Genomic DNA, 19689 nt, shown 5'->3' with positions numbered 1-19689 from the left:
CAAACCACTGTCTCCACACTTGAATCAACCGTTGTAGCAGCCACTCTTTGAAATGAATTGAAAATAATAATAATAACACATAACCACCCCAACTAATACAAATCCCTGGATACATTTAAGCACACCAAAATATCAAAAATAATACAATATCCCTTCTAGGCTTGACAGTGACTGATTCGGCAGGCATTGGCGTAGGGCTACCAACATAAATCGGCACCACCTTTTGCTCATTTGAACTAGAAGATACTTTGACTTTCACTTGAATTTATACTGGTAGGAACCACCTGGTTCCACCAGCCCACAGGGGATTATTGTGTCCGTCTGTCGTGCATCCAAAAATGGGAGGGGTGGGGCTGGGTGGAGAGGGGAGGGTGGGGAGGGGCTGGGTGGGGAGGGTGGGGAGGGTGGGGCTGGGTGAGAAGGGGCTGGTCACCCCGTGGTGCCCTTATAAAACTCAACATTTAACCTACTCACGCCGGCTTGTGCCCGCCCTCGCAGTCGGCCATATTTGCGGAATACACCACGCCGCCGTTGAACCTGGCCATTGACCCAGCAACCCAACGTTCCTACCAGCTCCCTCCGCAGGAATGTGTTTAATCCCATCTCACCGTCTGCGTGTGGGGGGTCGCTCATGATCTTGTTGTAGCAGTCGTACTGCGCGCGCAGAATATCCTCTGCGTCCACGTGCCTGGGCAGCTGAACCGAGGCAAAATCGATTCGTCAAATAAAGTGTGTGGCCGGGCAGCCAACGTCTTGGTCACATCCTCGCCTATGTTGTACTTCATTGGCAATTACTCGCATGAAATGTGTACGTAGGTTGAGCTTCTTTTACACCATACGTAGCCAACCGTGCTAATTGGAGGTGCTGGGGAAGGACAACGAACTAAACGCAAAAGAGTTTTCAATCTCTATGATATTTAAAAGTGCATAGCTCCATTCGCTTCCTAATATCAGAAGGAAGAGCGCTCCAGGCAGCTGCAGAAGCGCATCTGAAAGCGCGCAATACGGTGACCATCTTTGAACATATGGCGGCTCATGGGATTCCCTGTTTAGTAATTTATTTGAGAGGAATTTGCGTGAAAGTTGACCCCGGTCCAAACGGTTATCACGGTATTGCTGATATTACCAGGCGAGCGATACTGCGGTTACAACGTTTGCCCTTCCAGCGGAAGTTTGCGAGTCCAAATCTCTATCCGAGGATGTTCAAATGATTCTAGATTTGAAGTTTTCGTGACTGCAAGGATCCATACTCTTTGGTTCTTTCGGTAAAGTCACGTAGATGAAAAATCTAATAAAAATAAATAAAAGTAAATTAAATCACGACGTTTCGATTGCAACACAAGCAATCATCATCAGGTGTGATAACCACAGCAATCGAAACGTCGTGATTTAATTGACTTTTATTTATTTTTTATTTTATTTTTCATCTACGTGACTTTACCGAAAGAACCAAAGAGGATGTTCAAATGAGTATTGCTTCATGGAAAGTCAACAGTGGTCCTTTGGCGGACAGATGGGTAGCCGCTATTGGAATATGCTATTCCTACAACTGGATCAGCCGCGCCAGTGTAAACTAATGTTTTGAGCACCGAGATATTACTTTTCTTTACGAAGTTACCCCAAGGCCCGATTGTTCCAAATACTGTAGAGTAAATGCTCTTGCTCATGATAATGTATTACCATCTTTTGAATGTAATCCTTACTCCCAGACCTTTGGGTAAGTTACCGCCTCCTGCCTCATGAAGGTGTATCCCGAAAGGGTCTGTCAGGTCTCAGCAATGAGATCCTATGTCTTGAACGGGGATGAACACGGAGTTCTACCTTCTACTGGAATTTTTGCAGTTTTTTTTCCTGGATTTTCAGTTTGCACATAGTCACATAGTCACTTTAAGATGTTTTCTTGTTTATGTTTTTGTTTGTTGCGGTTGCACCCGATTCAAGAGCCGAATGGCTCACAGGGATATACCTAATAAATGAACTTGAAATGAACTTGAAACTTGAAAATCCAGGTACCTAATAAATGAACTTGAAATGAACTTGAAACTCCAGGTAAGACACTCATTCCAGTGGCATGTGCAACCAAAAAGCCCAGAGTGTACATACTGCAAGAGTATTTCTTCACATATACATGATTATATTACTATAGAAATGTTAGATATTTTGTTATTGCGGAGATGTTTACATTTCAAACAAAAATAAAAATGTCTACCTATTGATGATATACATTTTTTTATTCCTAAGTTAGCCATGATATTTTGTCCATCGGATTAAAACAAAATCTATTTCACGTGCACGTATATGTTGTGCATGCATAAGCATATGCAGACAATGTACATGGGAAAATGACATATACACGAATGCCTTTACTTTTAACACATGATAATACTGTATTTAGATTTGGAGGCCAACCTATAAAGTGATACTACAGCTTTGAATGAAATTCATCCATACTCCCTCTGTGGCTGCACAATGGAAACCCATGGATTAATATCTTTACAGAAATTTTCCATGAAAAAAATACTGTAGCAATGCTTTGCACGTTGGCTATCATCACAGCCGATGGGGTGCGTGGGGCCTCACACTCACCTGGGCGAGCATGTAGACCAAGGTGAGGAGCAAAGCTCCTGGGGTCCCTGTGCGCTCCATCTTTCTGTGGGAAAACAAAATACATCGCAGCGGATGTTGCTGTATGATGACTGGAGTTGGCTTGAGAGGCCAAAGCAAAGGTTGGGGGAAAAAATACCACGTATCACAATTTTGAAATGATAAAAAAAACTGCGGACAAAACTGAAACAGTTGGAGATGATGATTAAAGTGTTTTTCGTGCCACGTGGATCCAGAATCGTCAAAGTGTGATCTGAAATAAGCCAACATTCATTTCTACATTTTGGTGAACTGCAATTATATATTGGCGCTTGATTATAAATTTGAAAAATGTGCTGTAATAATAATTACTATTTACACATCAAAGCCTCATTGATTCACATGGTTTTGTTTTCAGAAGGACTCTGGGAATAGTTGGCCAATATGCATTGTATAAAGGATTGCGTGTGGGTAGAAGCTGGAAGCCATTAAAATGAGGTAACACTGAATTTCCACAAATATGATAGATCCGTAACCTACTTACTCAACTGCCTTTATTGCCCAGCAGGTGGGTATCGCACACATCTCTGCATAACCCACCAACCCAACCTACAAGTCACTGGATTACAGGCGCAACCAAGCTTGGCAACACACTGGACGACAGATAGAATGTCCATTCATTTTTGGAAGAAAGATGATAACAACAATTTCACCAAAATAGAACGTTCACTGTTTACACCTGCACACGCTGCATTGAGCCTCGGTGAAGTCATGTATGCAACAGGAAAACAGCTGGGGAACAGAGCCCATTTTGTTAGGGTACGGCATGTGGACAATGGTGCTGCTGCAGCTGCAAGTGCGAGCGTGTGAAACACATATTTTATGGATGTCAGCCTGTCCCCCGCCAGCGACAGCAATTCCGGTCCCAACAAAGCTCAGCCACTCCTCCTGAACCACGGCCGTGGAGTCCCAGCCAAAACAATATTATTGGAGAAAGTCCCATTGTGTTGGAAGATGCGATTTACAAAAAAAGCATTAATACGAATACAGTCAAAGTTGAAGTGCCTCCGTGTTCAAATAAAACATTGGGCTGCATTGATGTCCACTGGTGGAGATGTGACCCAGCGGTTAATGTTCCACGTTCATATGGCAGGGTCATGTCTATCCATAGGACAACCACTCTTGACTTATACCCTTTGTTTTTTTCGGTAAAGTCACGTGGGTACAAAATAAATAAATGAAAAACAACTAAATTAAATCACGACGTTTCGGAGGCAACACAAGCTTCCGTCTTCAGGTGGAACCGTTACAGCCAAAATCACTGTAGTAAGTGAAGAGAGCTAATAGAGAAACGCGTTTGTGTTGCCTCCGAAACGTCGTGATTTAATTTAGTTGTTTTTCATTTATAGATTTTTTTATCTACGTGACTTTACCGAAAAAACCAAAGAGTATGAATTCTTGCAGTCAAGAAAACTTCAAATCACTCTTGACTTAGCAAGCAGCGGTAGTATTAATGTTATTACTATTAGCTGCGTTATAAACAGGTGTACAATGGGCAGTAAAGATATATTCTAAAACAATACCGTGCATGACCATCAAGCCATTGGGATTTAATTTTCCACTCTTTTAAAATGCAGTACCCCCTCAGGTTTGTTTGCATTTCTGAAACAAGAAATATACTAATAATAGGGTTTTCCCCTTTTTCTGGCAACAAAACTGAAACCTTTTTACGAGGATTCATGTCTGCATTAACCACAATACTTGCAGTCAAAATGCAAACAAAAAACACACTGATAATATATGCATTGACCTTGAAACTGATTGGTCCACACCAAGGACAATGCATATATTATCATAGCGTGTTTTTTTTTGCATTTTGACTGCAAGTATTGTGGTTAATGCAGACATGAATCCTTGTTAAAAGGTTTCAGTTTTGTTGCCAGAAAAAAGGGGAAAAACCCTATTATTATATTTTGGTACTGGCAAAGGAGGTCTAATGATGAAGAAACATACTGCGAATAATAATTATTAATTATTACCAAAAAATAATGGGGCAAAAAATTTGAATATTTATTCATTTTAATGTTGGATAAAATAATCCTAGGCTGGATTAATAGCTCCTTTCTTGTCTGTAAGACAACATTCATAACATACTAAGAAAGCAGCATTCAGGATAACATCTCCAGCTTTGACAATCACGTTGGCTTGTCTATATTGCATAACATTCTTGTTCTGAATAATTAATGCGTACTGCATCCTGTTTTCATATTTGAGCACCCTGCGAGACACAGGATACGAATCTCAAGGGTTCATCCTGGTTAAATAATGTGCAGCATTATAAGTATATATTCATTGTTTATATTGTCCGCCGTACACAATAGAAAATGTTGAAATTCACGGAGTATTGTAAGTGGTATTGTTGATGGTTGACTGGTGAGTTTTGGCATTTGGTTAAAATACACGAACAGTGGCCAAGTCACAACATACTCGAATGTTACCTTGTATATGTACAAGGAGGATATAGGACAATTTTCGGCAGAGTGAAACAGATTTTTAAAAAATCGGCAGTGATTATTTTTGCTTGAGAACAGAAGCTTTATTGATGGACGAATGTGAAACTCTGCCAAAGCATTTTCAATAAATTGGAGCATTCGTACATTATTGTGCCATCTGTTGTCAGAAAAAAGAGTCGTGGTTATGCGTACATAAATCTAATGATCCAAACTGAATTATAACAAAAATGTCCAAATTTCATGGCCTCGTTTTTGATTGCGGAAAGCCGTACACGTTTATTTGCACAGCATTCAGTGTACAGAGTGTTTTGTGGACAACCATTTTGATTTATTATAATACAAACAGCTCCATTTAGCTGGATAGTTACATAAGTACAGTAATCCCTTGAAGTGTAAAATCTGGTAGTACTTTAAGAGCCTGTTTGATGTGTTTTGAAGCAGGCGGTCATAAAAACCCTAAGGGAAATTCACTCAGTGGCTTTGTGAATTGTTCTGCCATGGTTAACCAGCCATCGACTGGGCCAAATACATGCTTCACAAGAGCGTCTGGTTTTTTTTGTTTGTTCCCTCCCAGAGAGGGAAGCTACCTGGGTTAGCTGTGTGTGTGTGTGCGGTTAACAAGTATGCATTTCTGCTATTAATTCAGGTTTGGGTTTTTTGTTCTATTTCGAATAAAACGACAAATTGATTTTGCACCCTTCACATACAACTTGACTGAAGACCAGCTATCTGAGATTTAATCAGCTGTTGCCGGCATCGATACAAGTAAGCCCTAATACACCACGTAATATTAACTTGACAATTAGGGGGGAGGATTTTGACACGGTCAAAGATTTTGGAAGATAACAAGATTTAAGCCATGCAGTATACCACAAGCATCCCACGTGTTTAACAAAGGAAAGTATCACCCAGAATTGGGCCAGGATAGGGCTTTGATAGGTGACCACCATGCATAACAGGTGTGAGAGACTGCGGGGACAATAGGGCACCGCGGTGGCGAGATGTTAACTACCTCGCCTGGTATATAGGTCGTGGGTTCGATCCAGACCCTGCTGCCTGCTGTATATTCGGAGTTTGCGTGTCGCTCTCTCCGTATTCGTGTGGATGTTTCTCTGGGTACTCCGGTTGTCCCGTCCACATTTAGAATCAACATTTTTTATTTAGAGTATTTGGCTGCGATACATTTCCACGTGATAAGCCACTTTGTTGAGCTATTATTTGTGGCCAGGTCGCTTCTGAAAAAGAGCTACATAGCTCAGTTGGCTTTCCCCGGTAACATGTGAAGTATTGGAAAATGACGGCAGGAAACTCCTTGACGGGAACACACTTCTTTTATTAAATCTTGACTTGTAACAATACAACGCGTGGCCTCTCTTCTTCACAATGCGCTTCTCTTGACTCTGGATTCTGTGCTGCTGGCTCTCTGTGCCTCGTGTAGACTCCGCGCCTTGGCTACACTCCTCTCTCGCCTCGTGTAGACTCTGCGCCTCTGCTACACTCTCCACTCGCCTCGTGTAGACTTTGCATCTCTCTCTCTGGCTACACCGTACGCATACTCGGCTCGTGTAGACCTTCCTCTCTCTCTGGCTACACCGTATGCATACTCGGCTCGTGTAGACCGTTCTCTCTCGCTGGCTACACACTATACATTACTCAGCTCGTGTAGACCGTTCTCTCTCGCTGGCTACACACTATACATTACTCAGCTCGTGTAGACCGTTCTCTCTCGCTGGCTACACACTATACATTACTCAGCTCGTGTAGACCGTTCTCTCTCTCTGGCTACACACTTATACCTTACTCTCCTCTACTCTCCATCACTCTCCATTACTCTCCTCTCCGGGCTCTATCTCTGCACCTTCGTCTTCATTCTTAGATGGTTCCACTTCTGCCCCTGCTCCTCTGTGCATCACCTTATATACCCCTTCTTCCCGGGAGACGGAGCGGATGCGGACCTCAACGTCGGCACCGCTCCTCAGTTACCCAATCCCCACGCGCTATCCCTACGATCCGGTTCCGCTCAGCGCGTGTTTCCACTCCCCGACCAATCACACCGCGCTGCTACCCGATCACTCCCTCTGGGCGCGTCACCGGCACACAGCCAATCAGCAGCACTACCCCCACCCGCGCACTGACGCCTGCTCCTCCCCGTCAGCGCGCGTCACCACACACACACCCGTACATACGCGCTGGCACACGACATATACACCCAGCGCGTATCACCACTACATCACCCCCTCCCACATAGCTCGCAGCCGGCCCGGCTGCTAACAACAACCAACCGCGACGATAAAACGACAACCAACAAAAAAAACCCCGTAACCCCCCGAGTGTGCCCCGTAACATAACACAACAACAACAACAACAAGAATAACTATGTACAGATTGACAATGAACCCGAAAAGTCAACAATAACACGATACGAGCAAATTCGAAACGAACGCGCCCCACGTCCCTGCGACTACACGCAGTGACGAGGCGCTCCAACTGCCCCGACTCCTCACGAGGCAGGTCATGCAAAGTAGCACGACCTGGCGCGAGTCCGTCTGGCTGGTCCATCGTATGGGGCGGGACACTGACGACCGTCCGGCGGTTCCGGCTGCTCCAGACGGCGCGAAACGGGCCTGAAAGGGCCGGCCCCGCCGCGGAGATCCGGCCGCCGGTGATCGGCAGCTGTCAGTTCCGAGACACCTGGGAGCAGATCAGGCGAAAATACGTGTGGATCAGGCAGAGACATTTCCCCCTCTGGGTCGCCGGTCACGTCACACGCCCGGCCATCACGACACAAGGGGAGGCCATATGGAGGCGAGAACGGTTTCAGTCGGGAGGGGTGAACGTACCAACGGCGCTTTCCCCACTTTATCTGAACGCACTGGGGCCGTGCAACGCGCACGACCTCCACGGGTCCCCTCCACGGTCTCAACAATTTAGGCGACGTAGCCAAGGGTGCCTGAGGGCAATGCAGCCAGGCCCTGTCACCTGGTTTCCATTCGTGCATGGACACCTTCCGTGCCCGCAACCGTTCATTAGCAATTTGGCGAGCCCGCGAATTAAGCCGCGCGGCCTCCCTCGCCTCTGTCAGCTTGTGAATATTAAACTTAATATGTTCTGCCAAATTAGAATTAGTTCGTGGAGCGGACAGGCCAAGTTGCGTTTCTATTGGCGGGTCAGCTTCCCGACCGTACATCAAATAGAATGGGGAAAACCCCGTAGCTGCATGGGGGGCCATTCTATACGCGGCAAGGACTCCCGGGACCTGCAGGTCCCAATCTACATGTGCCTCGCACACCTGCTGGCACAGCATGGAAGTCAAGGTTTTGTGGAGTCTCTCCACCATCCCGTCAGTCTGCGGGTGGTACGGGGAGGTACGCACCTTCTTGGTACCCAACAGATCGCACACCTCTTGCAACAATTTACTCGAAAATTTTTTACCTTGGTCGGTCAGCAGGCGTTCGGGAGCCCCCTTGTCCAGGACATAGCCCTGGACGAAGGCATCCGTCACAGCCGCTGCCGACTGGTTAGCGAGAGGCCACGCCATAGGCCATCGGGTAAAGTATTCGACCCCCACTAACAAATATTTATTCCCTCTCGGCGTGACTGGGAAGGGCCCCAAAATATCGAGTGCAACGAGCTCGTTGGTACGCGAGACCTGAATAGATTGCAGCGGTGGATTAGCTGCCACGGCCGGTGGTTTACGCCTGGCGCACTCAACGCACCCCTTCAGAATATGCACCACATCACTTCCCATTCCCGGCCAGTAATAGTCACGCTGAAGCAGGGCAAGCGTCTTGTTAACTCCCAAGTGCAAGAGGCGTTCGTGTGCCGCCAAGACAACCCTCCCCCTCACAGCGGAAGGCACCACGAGTGCTTTCCGCCGGGACAAACTGTCCCATTTCAATAACACGCCCTGCTCAAGTACATAGGAGCCGGTACGCTCCTGGTCCCCCTCGGGACCCCCAACCTTGCGGCGCAATGCTAGCAGCGAGCTGTCCGCCATCTGGAGGCGGCCCCATTCGCTGAGCGACAGCGAGAGCAGCGAGTCCCGACCCTGAGAGGCAGTGGAATCATCCCCGATCGGTGCGCCCGCTGTCGCAGCCAGTGCCCCCATCTCCCCCGCAAGCGTCGGTTTACAGCGCGCCGATCCCGACAAACACGCGCATTCATCACAAGGCAACAACCGCGACAAGCAATCGGCATTCGTGTGTCGCAACCCCTTACGGTACGTAGTCGTAAACTGATAGTCCTGGAGGACTTCCAACCAACGCGACAACTGGCCCGAGGGCTGGGCGACCCTCAATGAATACTGTAGCGCCGCGTGGTCCGTTCGGACTGTAAAGTGACGACCATAAAGATATGGCCTAAACTGCTGCACAAAAAAAACAATGGCAAGCAGCTCGCGACGGGTGACACAGTAGCGCTGCTCCGCCGGAGACAACACCCTACTACCGTAGGCGACAACTCTTTCGACACCCCCAACGACTTGGGATAGCACCCCCCCAATGCCCGTGTTGCTAGCATCCGTGTCCAGCAAAAAGGGACTGGCAAAATCGGGATAACACAAGGGTGGGGCACCCACCAAGGCGTCCCGGAGGGAGCGAAACACGGCCTCCTCCTCCGGTCCCCATTTGAACTTCACTCCCTTCGCCGTTAGAGCGTGCAAGGGTTTTGCAATAGTGGCGAAGTGCTCAACGAACCGCCGATAATAAGAAGCAAACCCGATGAAACTACGCACGTCGGAAACGGACGTAGGTGTCGGCCACGAACCGACACAATCCGTCTTCGCGGGATCGGTGGAGATCCCCGAAGAATCGACAATGTGACCCAAGTATCTAACGGACCTACGAAGGAGGTGACATTTGGCCGGTTTAAATTTCAACTTAGCCGATCGCATTCGCAAGAACACCCCTCTCAATCGCCGGAGGTGTTCCTCAAACGTTTTACTGAAAACAATGACATCGTCCATATAAATCAAGCATGTATCCCACTGCAAGCCCGACAAAACCAGCTCCATAAGTCGCTGAAACGTCGCTGGAGAGGAGTGAAGTCCCATGGGTAACCGGTTAAACTGGAACAGCCCCCCTGGAGTCCGAAATGCTGTCTTAGGTTTCGACTCTTCGTCGAGCGGCAACTGCCAAAACCCCGATAACAAATCAAGAGTCGAAAAATATCGCGCACCAGACAATGCATCGAGGGACTCATCCATCCTGGGGAGCGGATACGCGTCAGCCACAGAGATCTTATTCAGGCGACGGAAATCAACGCAGAATCGCAGGGACCCGTCCTGCTTCTTAACCAGCACAATAGGCGCTCCCCACGGGCTAGAGGAGGGCGAAATAATATCGGCTTCTAGCATATCGTTAACAGCCGACTGAACATGTTCCTTCTCCACGGGACTCAGTCGGAAGGGATTTAGCCTGACCGGCGCCGCATCGCCCGTTTCAATGTGATGGTGCAACAAATCCGTGCACCCAATGTCATACTTATGTTTACTGAATACATCAGAGAATTCAATGAGCAACTCGCGCAGCGCACCCAACTGCGCCGCCGACAAATCGTCCGAGGCGGCACATAACGAATGGACCCACTCAAGGTCTTCCCTTGGCTCAACGTTCCGCGCGGGGCTCGAGCCCACCTGCGCAACCAATCCATCATCCCCAGGGACCTGCGCCGCGTGAGCCAGCACGGTGCCCTGCGGAATGACAGCTGGTCGCGACCCCGCGTTCAAAACCATCACAAACGGATCCCTGTCAGCCCGCACCAAAGTGTGAGCCACCGATAAATCAAGACCCCCGACAGCCTTGTTAGAAGGACCCAAAAGCATACTCTGTCCCGAAGCCTCCCTCACCCATGGTTTCCGCAACCGGAGGGGAATCAACATCTGTGAACCCGGGGGCACTTGCACTGTCTGCGTCGCCACCGCTTGTATCGTAGCGCACGCCGTCCGAATGTCAGTAGGGCCCGTCAAAAATGAAATCCGGCGACCCGATGGCAGTTCAATGCATCGTTGATCGATAAGAATTTTAATGGGCATTTTAGCCAAAAAGTCAGTGCCCAAAAGACACGGAACTGCCAAAGAAGACGAAATGAAAACGGGTCCCGACAATTTGATATCTCCAATGCAAATGGACGCCCTAACCTGACCGATAATGCCCAACGATCCCCCATTAGCGGCGTAAAATGGCACATCCACTGGAAGCAGCGGACGACATTGGACCGGAAGAATATTATAAATGAGGTCCGATATAATAGTTGCCGATGCCCCCGTGTCCACTAACACCCTAATCTCAACCCCATCAATAGATCCCGTAACAACGGACGAACCCGCCGAAGCAGCCACAATTCTATGCCCCAATTCCGCCCATTCAATGTCTCCCTGGTCCCGGCCGAACCCCCTTCGCCGAACCGAATCCCCGAACCTTAACCGGCCCTCCTCCGCCGCAACGCGGCGTCCCATGTGTGCCGAATAAACAGGCCGATCGTGTGAGGTGCCGCGACTTGCCGGGGATTGTAGAGATGACTTGGGCTCTCGGTCGTCGTCCAGCCGAGCTCCCATGGCGCGCTGCCGCGGAGCGCGGCACCCGGACGCCACGTGGCCCCGGAGGCCGCAGTTATAGCACGTGACGAGGGTCGGAGTAGATCTTGATGGCTCCGACTTTCGGCCCGATCGCAGAGGCGACCGGGCCCCCAGCCTCCAGTCCCCTGGTCGTCCCGTGGCGAACGCCTCCTCTCGTGGGCTGACGACTTGGGGTTCGGCGACCACCAAACCCGGGGCTGCGACGACAGCAGCGTTGCAACCAACGCCTTGCTTCCGTTGTAGGGCCTCGTGCGCTTGAATACTCGTGGCGACTCTCAAAGAAGAAATATCAATCTCGTCAGCTGCGTTGATAGGGACCCCCAGGTCCTGCGCCAACTTGAGCAGCTGCTCCAAAACCATCGCGTCTTGGCCCTCCTCGTCCATCCGAGGGAACGCAGCATCAGCAAGAGCCAGCAACGCCGTGCGATAGGCCAGCGCGGTCTCCGTGGCCGCTTTCCGTCTTGCGTAGAACTGATGGCGGCACGTAGAGGGAGGCCCGTAGACCCTGGCCAACAAACCCAGCGCATCCTTCAGCGTGGAGCGGTCCGACTTCCGTGCAGCCCTGAAGGCCGCGAGCGCATCGTCGTCCAGCATGGCGGGCAATGCCCGCAGCGCCGTAGCATCGGACCACGCTGACATCTCTTGATGCGCCAAAAACCTTCGCTGAAATTGGCCCCAGTCTCCGCCTTCCGCCTTGAAGGCTGACAACGTGGGCAGGCGCTGCTGAAAAATGAAGTCATCCGCCTCGTGGTTCCTCTCCGCCTGTCCGTCGGTGTCTAAGATGGCGGCTCCAGCAGCAGACGTAAGATGGCGGACCCCCTCGCGCGCTGATGACGTCGATGCGCGCGCTTGGGAACCCACCACCACGTGGCGCTCGCCGTTCCCGCCAAAAGTAGGCCCAGGCGCAATGGCGGGAATCCCCCATTCGTTTTGGCGGGAATCTGCGGGGCGACCTTGTAAAATGTCCCCCACCGTCCCCGCTCCTCCCGACGAGCTGATCTCCGCCAAGATGGACGCGGCGGCGAGCAGCAGCTCCGCCAGTCGGGAGTGCGCCTCACGAAGCCCGGCGTCTGTCCCCGGTCGCTCGGCCGGCGCCGTCGACGGACCCTGCAGCGTGGGCAAGTCCTCTTCCTCACCCCCCGCCACCAGCGGCCCCGAGTCGTCCAGGTCTTCCTCGCGGTCAATCCCGTGGGTCCTACGGGTCTTCCTCGTCTCCATACTTGGAAGCCCGTTTCACTTCTGACGCCAGATGAAGTATTGGAAAATGACGGCAGGAAACTCCTTGACGGGAACACACTTCTTTTATTAAATCTTGACTTGTAACAATACAACGCGTGGCCTCTCTTCTTCACAATGCGCTTCTCTTGACTCTGGATTCTGTGCTGCTGGCTCTCTGTGCCTCGTGTAGACTCCGCGCCTCGGCTACACTCCTCTCTCGCCTCGTGTAGACTCTGCGCCTCTGCTACACTCTCCACTCGCCTCGTGTAGACTTTGCATCTCTCTCTCTGGCTACACCGTACGCATACTCGGCTCGTGTAGACCTTCCTCTCTCTCTGGCTACACCGTATGCATACTCGGCTCGTGTAGACCGTTCTCTCTCGCTGGCTACACACTATACATTACTCAGCTCGTGTAGACCGTTCTCTCTCGCTGGCTACACACTATACATTACTCAGCTCGTGTAGACCGTTCTCTCTCGCTGGCTACACACTATACATTACTCAGCTCGTGTAGACCGTTCTCTCTCTCTGGCTACACACTTATACCTTACTCTCCTCTACTCTCCATCACTCTCCATTACTCTCCTCTCCGGGCTCTATCTCTGCACCTTCGTCTTCATTCTTAGATGGTTCCACTTCTGCCCCTGCTCCTCTGTGCATCACCTTATATACCCCTTCTTCCCGGGAGACGGAGCGGATGCGGACCTCAACGTCGGCACCGCTCCTCAGTTACCCAATCCCCACGCGCTATCCCTACGATCCGGTTCCGCTCAGCGCGTGTTTCCACTCCCCGACCAATCACACCGCGCTGCTACCCGATCACTCCCTCTGGGCGCGTCACCGGCACACAGCCAATCAGCAGCACTACCCCCACCCGCGCACTGACGCCTGCTCCTCCCCGTCAGCGCGCGTCACCACACACACACCCGTACATACGCGCTGGCACACGACATATACACCCAGCGCGTATCACCACTACACATGTATAAAAAGTTGAGTTTTCGTAAAATGCATTGTTATACTGTATCTACGCTCCTGGCATTCACCAAACAATATTGACGAGCACAGTGAATTTTTGTAAAATAATCCCCATGACAGTGGTGTACATTAACTTCTTTAGAACTGGTTTTCGTGTTTAGTTTGATGTCCTTCCCATGCACAGTTGGCTATGTACGGTGCGAATGAAGTTCAACGTACATACTTAGGTAACAATAATATTGTTATGCAATTGGGCCACCATAAGACAACACTGTGGCATGAAAAGTAAAAGTGTAAACAATATTAGAGACTCGTTATATAAATGGATATTATGTGTTGACAGGGCATTACATTCATTTTTTTTTCTCCCAAGTAATTTCACAGAACATTGTGGTTGACCAAGCAATGCGCACATCATGTAGCAGGGAGCTGTGAGCTTGTGAAACCTTTGTACTTTAACTGCGGATATCCAGGACATTAGCCAACACAGTAGTAATTAAGCTGAGGCACATGGGATATAAGCTAACAATGGATATTTGGCTTGTATTGCCAGCCAATGTTATAATTGTATTATAATGGTATTGTTATGATTGGTGTTTAGTTACACGTGTGTCTTTACAAACACAACCTAAAACCAACGTTTTATTTTACCAGGTAAGGCCCACTGAGCTACACTTTACAGATTTTTTTCAGAAGCGACCTTGCCACAAATGATAGTTCAACGAAGTGGCTTATCGCGTGGACATTTATAGCAGCCAAATAATCCAAACGCATGTTTCTAAATATGGATATAAAAAACGGAGGACCCGAAGAAAAAAATACACGCAACCACGGGGAGAACATCCATCTCCAAATATACCGGCGTCAATGTTGGGATTGAATCCACGACCTCCTGTATACCAGGCAAAGTAGTTAACATCTCCCATTCCGTGGCATCCTATATGAGCACTTATCTGCCTTATAATGTGGCTTCATGGCCATAACTGCACATACCCTTGTAATATTTCCTTCAACAAATTGACTTCGGGGTTTAAATACGAGAGCATCCTTTTGTGGTTCTGACCAAACCAATTCACCATGTGTAGTCAATATTAATATTTCATCATTGCCAAAGCCGTTGATGTTACCACACACCTCGCCAATTCTCCTTGCCTTCACAGTGCCAGATGTTTTAGGTCCTAACTAATAGCACATTCCCCAAAGATCTAACGACAATCTATACATGCATCGTATGCATCATATGTTCAAGCTAAGTGGCTGAGGGTTTTGTAAACATCTTGGTCTTCCAAACATTAGCAGTCTCAACCACTGTTATTGTTATTTTAGTCGTGTCCTTTTGTTAGATGGATATGGGATGATGCCACTCAAATGTTTTGAGTCGGTGATAAACCCTGAGTCGTGTTCAGGGAGACAATGTTGTCTGTTCTACGCGTTATCGTTTTCCCCCCACCAGGCATAGTTTTCCCGAACCCTGATTCTAACTTTCAGCAATAAACATAAAGCTTCTGCCCTGAATTTAACCACACGTGGCAATGGTGTGAAATTAAATACAGAACAGGTAGCTCCGTCTCCATTCTATTCCCTTTGGAATTTGTATAGCGCCCTTTCCATGAACTGAGTTTGTGCCCGACTGCTACTATAATGCTGGGAATAGTCGGTGTGGCTCGTGTGAGCATGTCAACTTCCTAACCTCTTGCTGCCTGTTCCTTTTGAACATGCCTTGTATTGTTCCTTTCGACGTTGTACCGATAATGTCGACATCAGCCAGGAAACATGTGCGTTCCAAAAGGGGGCCCACAGTCCTGGCCGGCAAAATAAGGGAGACACCTGGAGGGGCTCGCTAACCATACATGTCCTCTGGGAGGCACGTGAGCAGAGACAGCTGACAGAAGTTTGGCTATGCAGTATAATTCGTGAGCAACCTGATGTGGTGCCTGTCTATATACTGCACTTTGATGGCACGTTAGTTGGATACGTTGCGTTGGCGGTGGTGCCCAAGCACAATAACGAAAAACTCAAAATGTGCGTCACTAACACTATCCAAAGGAAAAACATATACATTAGGCGATGTTTGGGAAATAGTCCTGTTTCATACGCAAGGGTTGGTGGATTACACGGATTTGTGAAAGTCCCGAAATCAGGGCTTAATTCCAGCCCGATTGTATTCTGCGTTGGCGACCTGGAAATATGTCCTCATCCAGCACACCACATCCAGTATACTCATTGCTATGGCTGCGGTTCCTAGTTACATGCATTCTACAGTCTACCAGCGACACGAAAAGAAAAGTCAGCGATGAATGAAGTCCTGTCTGTAACCCATGGCTGTCTGATGGCTAGTAGACGGTAGTTCCGAAAATATACTTGTGAATCCATCTATGCGGACCACGGATTATAAATAACCTCGTACCTGATGACTTCTCCAAGTGATCTGGGGTTTCTGCCCACATGCAAAATGGGTATTTATGAAGAGTGATCAAGTATTATAGGTCGTACGTGGCTTTGAATATGTCCGCTCCAAGGTCTTAAATATAAATGTCAACATTTTAGTTAACTAAAACTATCATAACGGTGTTTGCTACATCTAAACACAACAAAATGAGCGCGAACCATATACGTGGTATTGTTTGGTTAATATAAAACATTTTTAAATACACGCATGTGCTACAGTTTTTAGCCAACAGATTTTGATGGCTGACTAACAAGGGAAATCCATCAAAACACAGTGACATACACTGCTACCGCTGTCTTTGATTTAATACAGTTGTTTTTATTTTAATGGACAGGTAGTGTACCCCCCCCCCCCATCGCTGTGTCTTTATATTGATTGCTATTCAATAACCCCATGTATGCGTCACGGAGTGGTGTTGTGTTCAACGCAACAACTAAATATCTGATCGTTATACGATTTTTTCTGTGAATCATTTTCAGAACACACTGGGCAGTTTACCGAGACAAGCATGCACATATATAGCTTGAGAGAATACAATAGTTGGGCAGATTCTAACAATTTGTAACGTGAATATATGCAGACTATTCAACTTTATCAAAAAATTTGATTCAACACAAACACTTGACAACAACGTGTTGATTTCCATGTGCAGTACACTATTGAGTGCATATCATGACGCAGCTAATATGCACGTTACCTTCCTATGCACGTGTAGTAACAATGATACATACAAGTTCACACAGACAAGACATTGCCCATTGAACTCACAACACAATCGACTGGACTGTGATACTCGTTGGTTTTTTCGGTAAAGTCACGTAGGTAAAAATAATAATACAATTAATGAAAATAGCTAAATTAAATCACGACATTTCGGGCGCAACACAAGCGTCCGTCATCACCCGATTTAATTTAGTTGTTTGCATTTTTTTTTACCTACGTGACTTTACCGAAAAAACCAAAGAGCATGAATCCTTGCAGTCACGAAAGCTTCAGATCTAGAATGGATTGCGATACCAAAAGAATGAATAAGTTTTGATGTTCACCTCCTTGTAAAGCCACTGCTGTGTGAAAGCCTGCCTGCACAGTGGCAGTCACGGGACGTGATCTCCATTCTTCACCACCAGGGTCAGTGCGAGATGGTGGAGGGGAGTAGAGGGTTAGAACTGGTTCAGTTATCACTCACCACTGATGTTAGCCCAGACCAGAAGCACTCGTGTCGTTCGGTTAAAATAGCGCCACTGATCCACCCCTATATAATAACAATATATGATGCTTTATAGTGTGGTTTGCAATAGGTAACTCTATCTCCTGGTGTATAGCCTCATATACATATACACCGCATATTACACTGGTCAACACACTTTTTCTCGCATAAGGTATTCCAACGGTTTTAAGGTAATTTGGGGGTGCTGATTCCAAATCTGGCATCAGTTTTTGTCTATCACATCAGGTTTTTGAGATATCAAATATTGCATTTTCAATAAAAACTGCAGAAGAAAAATATTAAATAAATGTGTATATCTACATAAAATGATAATATAAACACACTATCCTAAAAATACAGCACCATATTTTAACACTAAAGCAGTCACTGACTCGCAACAACTTACAATCATAAGTGGCAGAGTTAATGTCGGGTAAAATCAATGAAAATTGGGTATGCCTATAGCATAAAAATGAGAGGTGATAGAGCAAATCTGAGATCAGATTTGGAATCAGCACCCTGAAATTAGTCTAAAACAGCTGCAAAAGTTCAGGCCAGAAAAAAAACGTTTTTTTTGTTGACCAGTGTTTTACAACCTTATGAAATACGTTACAAAACCCAAGATGTCTTATGTGCAATAGTGATTGATGCATTTTAGCCAGGTGAGAGACAATTGAGATTCATTATCTCATTTCTAAGAGCAGCCTGGTTGTCTAAGACTGATATAAAATTAACCTTATAGCGGGACCCGTGGTCCCATAAGCCCCCGGCTCTCGCATAAACATTTTATATAATAATGTAAACAAAAGCTTTGCTCTTTTTCACCAATGGCTTTGAAGGATGGTGGCAAGTGTTGTCTTGTTAAACTATAAACTATGCCTTTAAAACTACTTACCTGCAGTACCTCTATTTAAATACACTATCGAAAAAATAATTTACACCCCCTCTGTCAATCATCGTGTTTCTCAGTGTGGATTTGTGAACACACTTTGTAAACAGTACATAAAATAGCACGCCTTTTTCAATGCGCTGTGCATATTGTAACAAGCGTTTATACCAATGTTACTCTACAGAGTAGTGGGTCGCCGCTCCTCTTATCCGCATTGATACGAGCGGTATGTCGGGACTATGGATTAACCGCACGAAAAAAACCTATCTGCACAGATGCATCCGGACAAGAGAAGTATTATCAAACAGGAGGTATCTAACGGTGCAACGCGTCTCATCTGTTAAATATATGCAGCTAATAGGATTGTCATCGATTGATCCTGGCTGCAGACATTGGTAGGTCACAAATAATAATGAAGATAAGAGAGCAGTTTCACTGTATTATGCATCCCGTTATGACAAATAAAGGACTTAAGTCGTGTAGGCAGTTTGAGCAACTTTGGATAAGACTTATTATGATCCTGCCCATACCCGAGCATGGAGTGGCATTCGCTTGTTCAGCTCTTCTGCGCATTCGTCCTCGCTGCTGCGCTTGGACAACGACGTGAGAACAGAATGATCCACGCCACGTGGGTCGCGGCGTTTTTGTGCGCGGTGGGACGGAGTCGCCAAAAAGAAATCAATTCATTACGATTTTGACCGTTTATTCGGGACCCCGGAGTCCCGCCATAAGGTTAATATATATAGACAATATATTGTCAGAGAGAGCAACGTTTTAATGCAGTACGGTAGTTAATGCTGCTCATTGATATATCTTTCCTCTTTCGACAACTAAAGTGTGAATGAACACACACACACGCAGGTGTGTTTGCACGCATTACGCTAAAGTCAAGTAAAATCAAACGCGTAAATAAAATCCAGGTAAACTACAAACTTTACCATCGAAATCATTATCATTTGTGCGAAAACCTCCCCCCACCTCCTTCTAAACCATTGTGTATTTGATAGCACACGTTAATTCATTTGGCGAAACTACCCACACAAAACGACACAGAGAGACTCGCACAACTGACGGGGGGCAGTGCAATCTCCATGCCCTATGACGGTCACACCGCACCGATCAATACTCACGTGGGAGGAGGTGGGGACGGCGTCCAAAAGAAGGGTTCCCTACCACCAGCAGTGCGCCCTGGATCTCTGCGTGGGGCGGCGTGCTGTTGGTTGTTATCCTGGCTGCAACTGAGCCCTCGGTCCTTTTGCCCCTGGAGTTTGGTGGA

General features: G+C 47.4%; 1 protein-coding gene across 1 annotated transcript in view; it reads right to left on the bottom strand.

Moving 5' to 3' along the window:
- Positions 1 to 19689, bottom strand: part of LOC144720453 (calcitonin gene-related peptide type 1 receptor-like) — a 48710-nt gene extending 29021 nt beyond the window's left edge. Inside the window, exons 1-3 of the mRNA XM_078597258.1 lie at positions 19544 to 19689; positions 2587 to 2650; positions 609 to 696 (exon numbers count right to left, since the gene is read on the bottom strand). Coding sequence (XP_078453384.1) covers positions 609 to 696; positions 2587 to 2646 — 148 coding nt within the window. The 5' untranslated portion in view covers positions 2647 to 2650; positions 19544 to 19689. The remainder of the gene's footprint in view (positions 1 to 608; positions 697 to 2586; positions 2651 to 19543) is intronic.

The sequence above is a fragment of the Lampetra planeri genome, chromosome 1, assembly GCF_965212315.1.
Source record: "Lampetra planeri chromosome 1, kcLamPlan1.2.h2, whole genome shotgun sequence".
NCBI lineage: Eukaryota > Metazoa > Chordata > Hyperoartia > Petromyzontiformes > Petromyzontidae > Lampetra > Lampetra planeri.
This window is presented reverse-complemented; position numbering and strand designations above follow the sequence as displayed.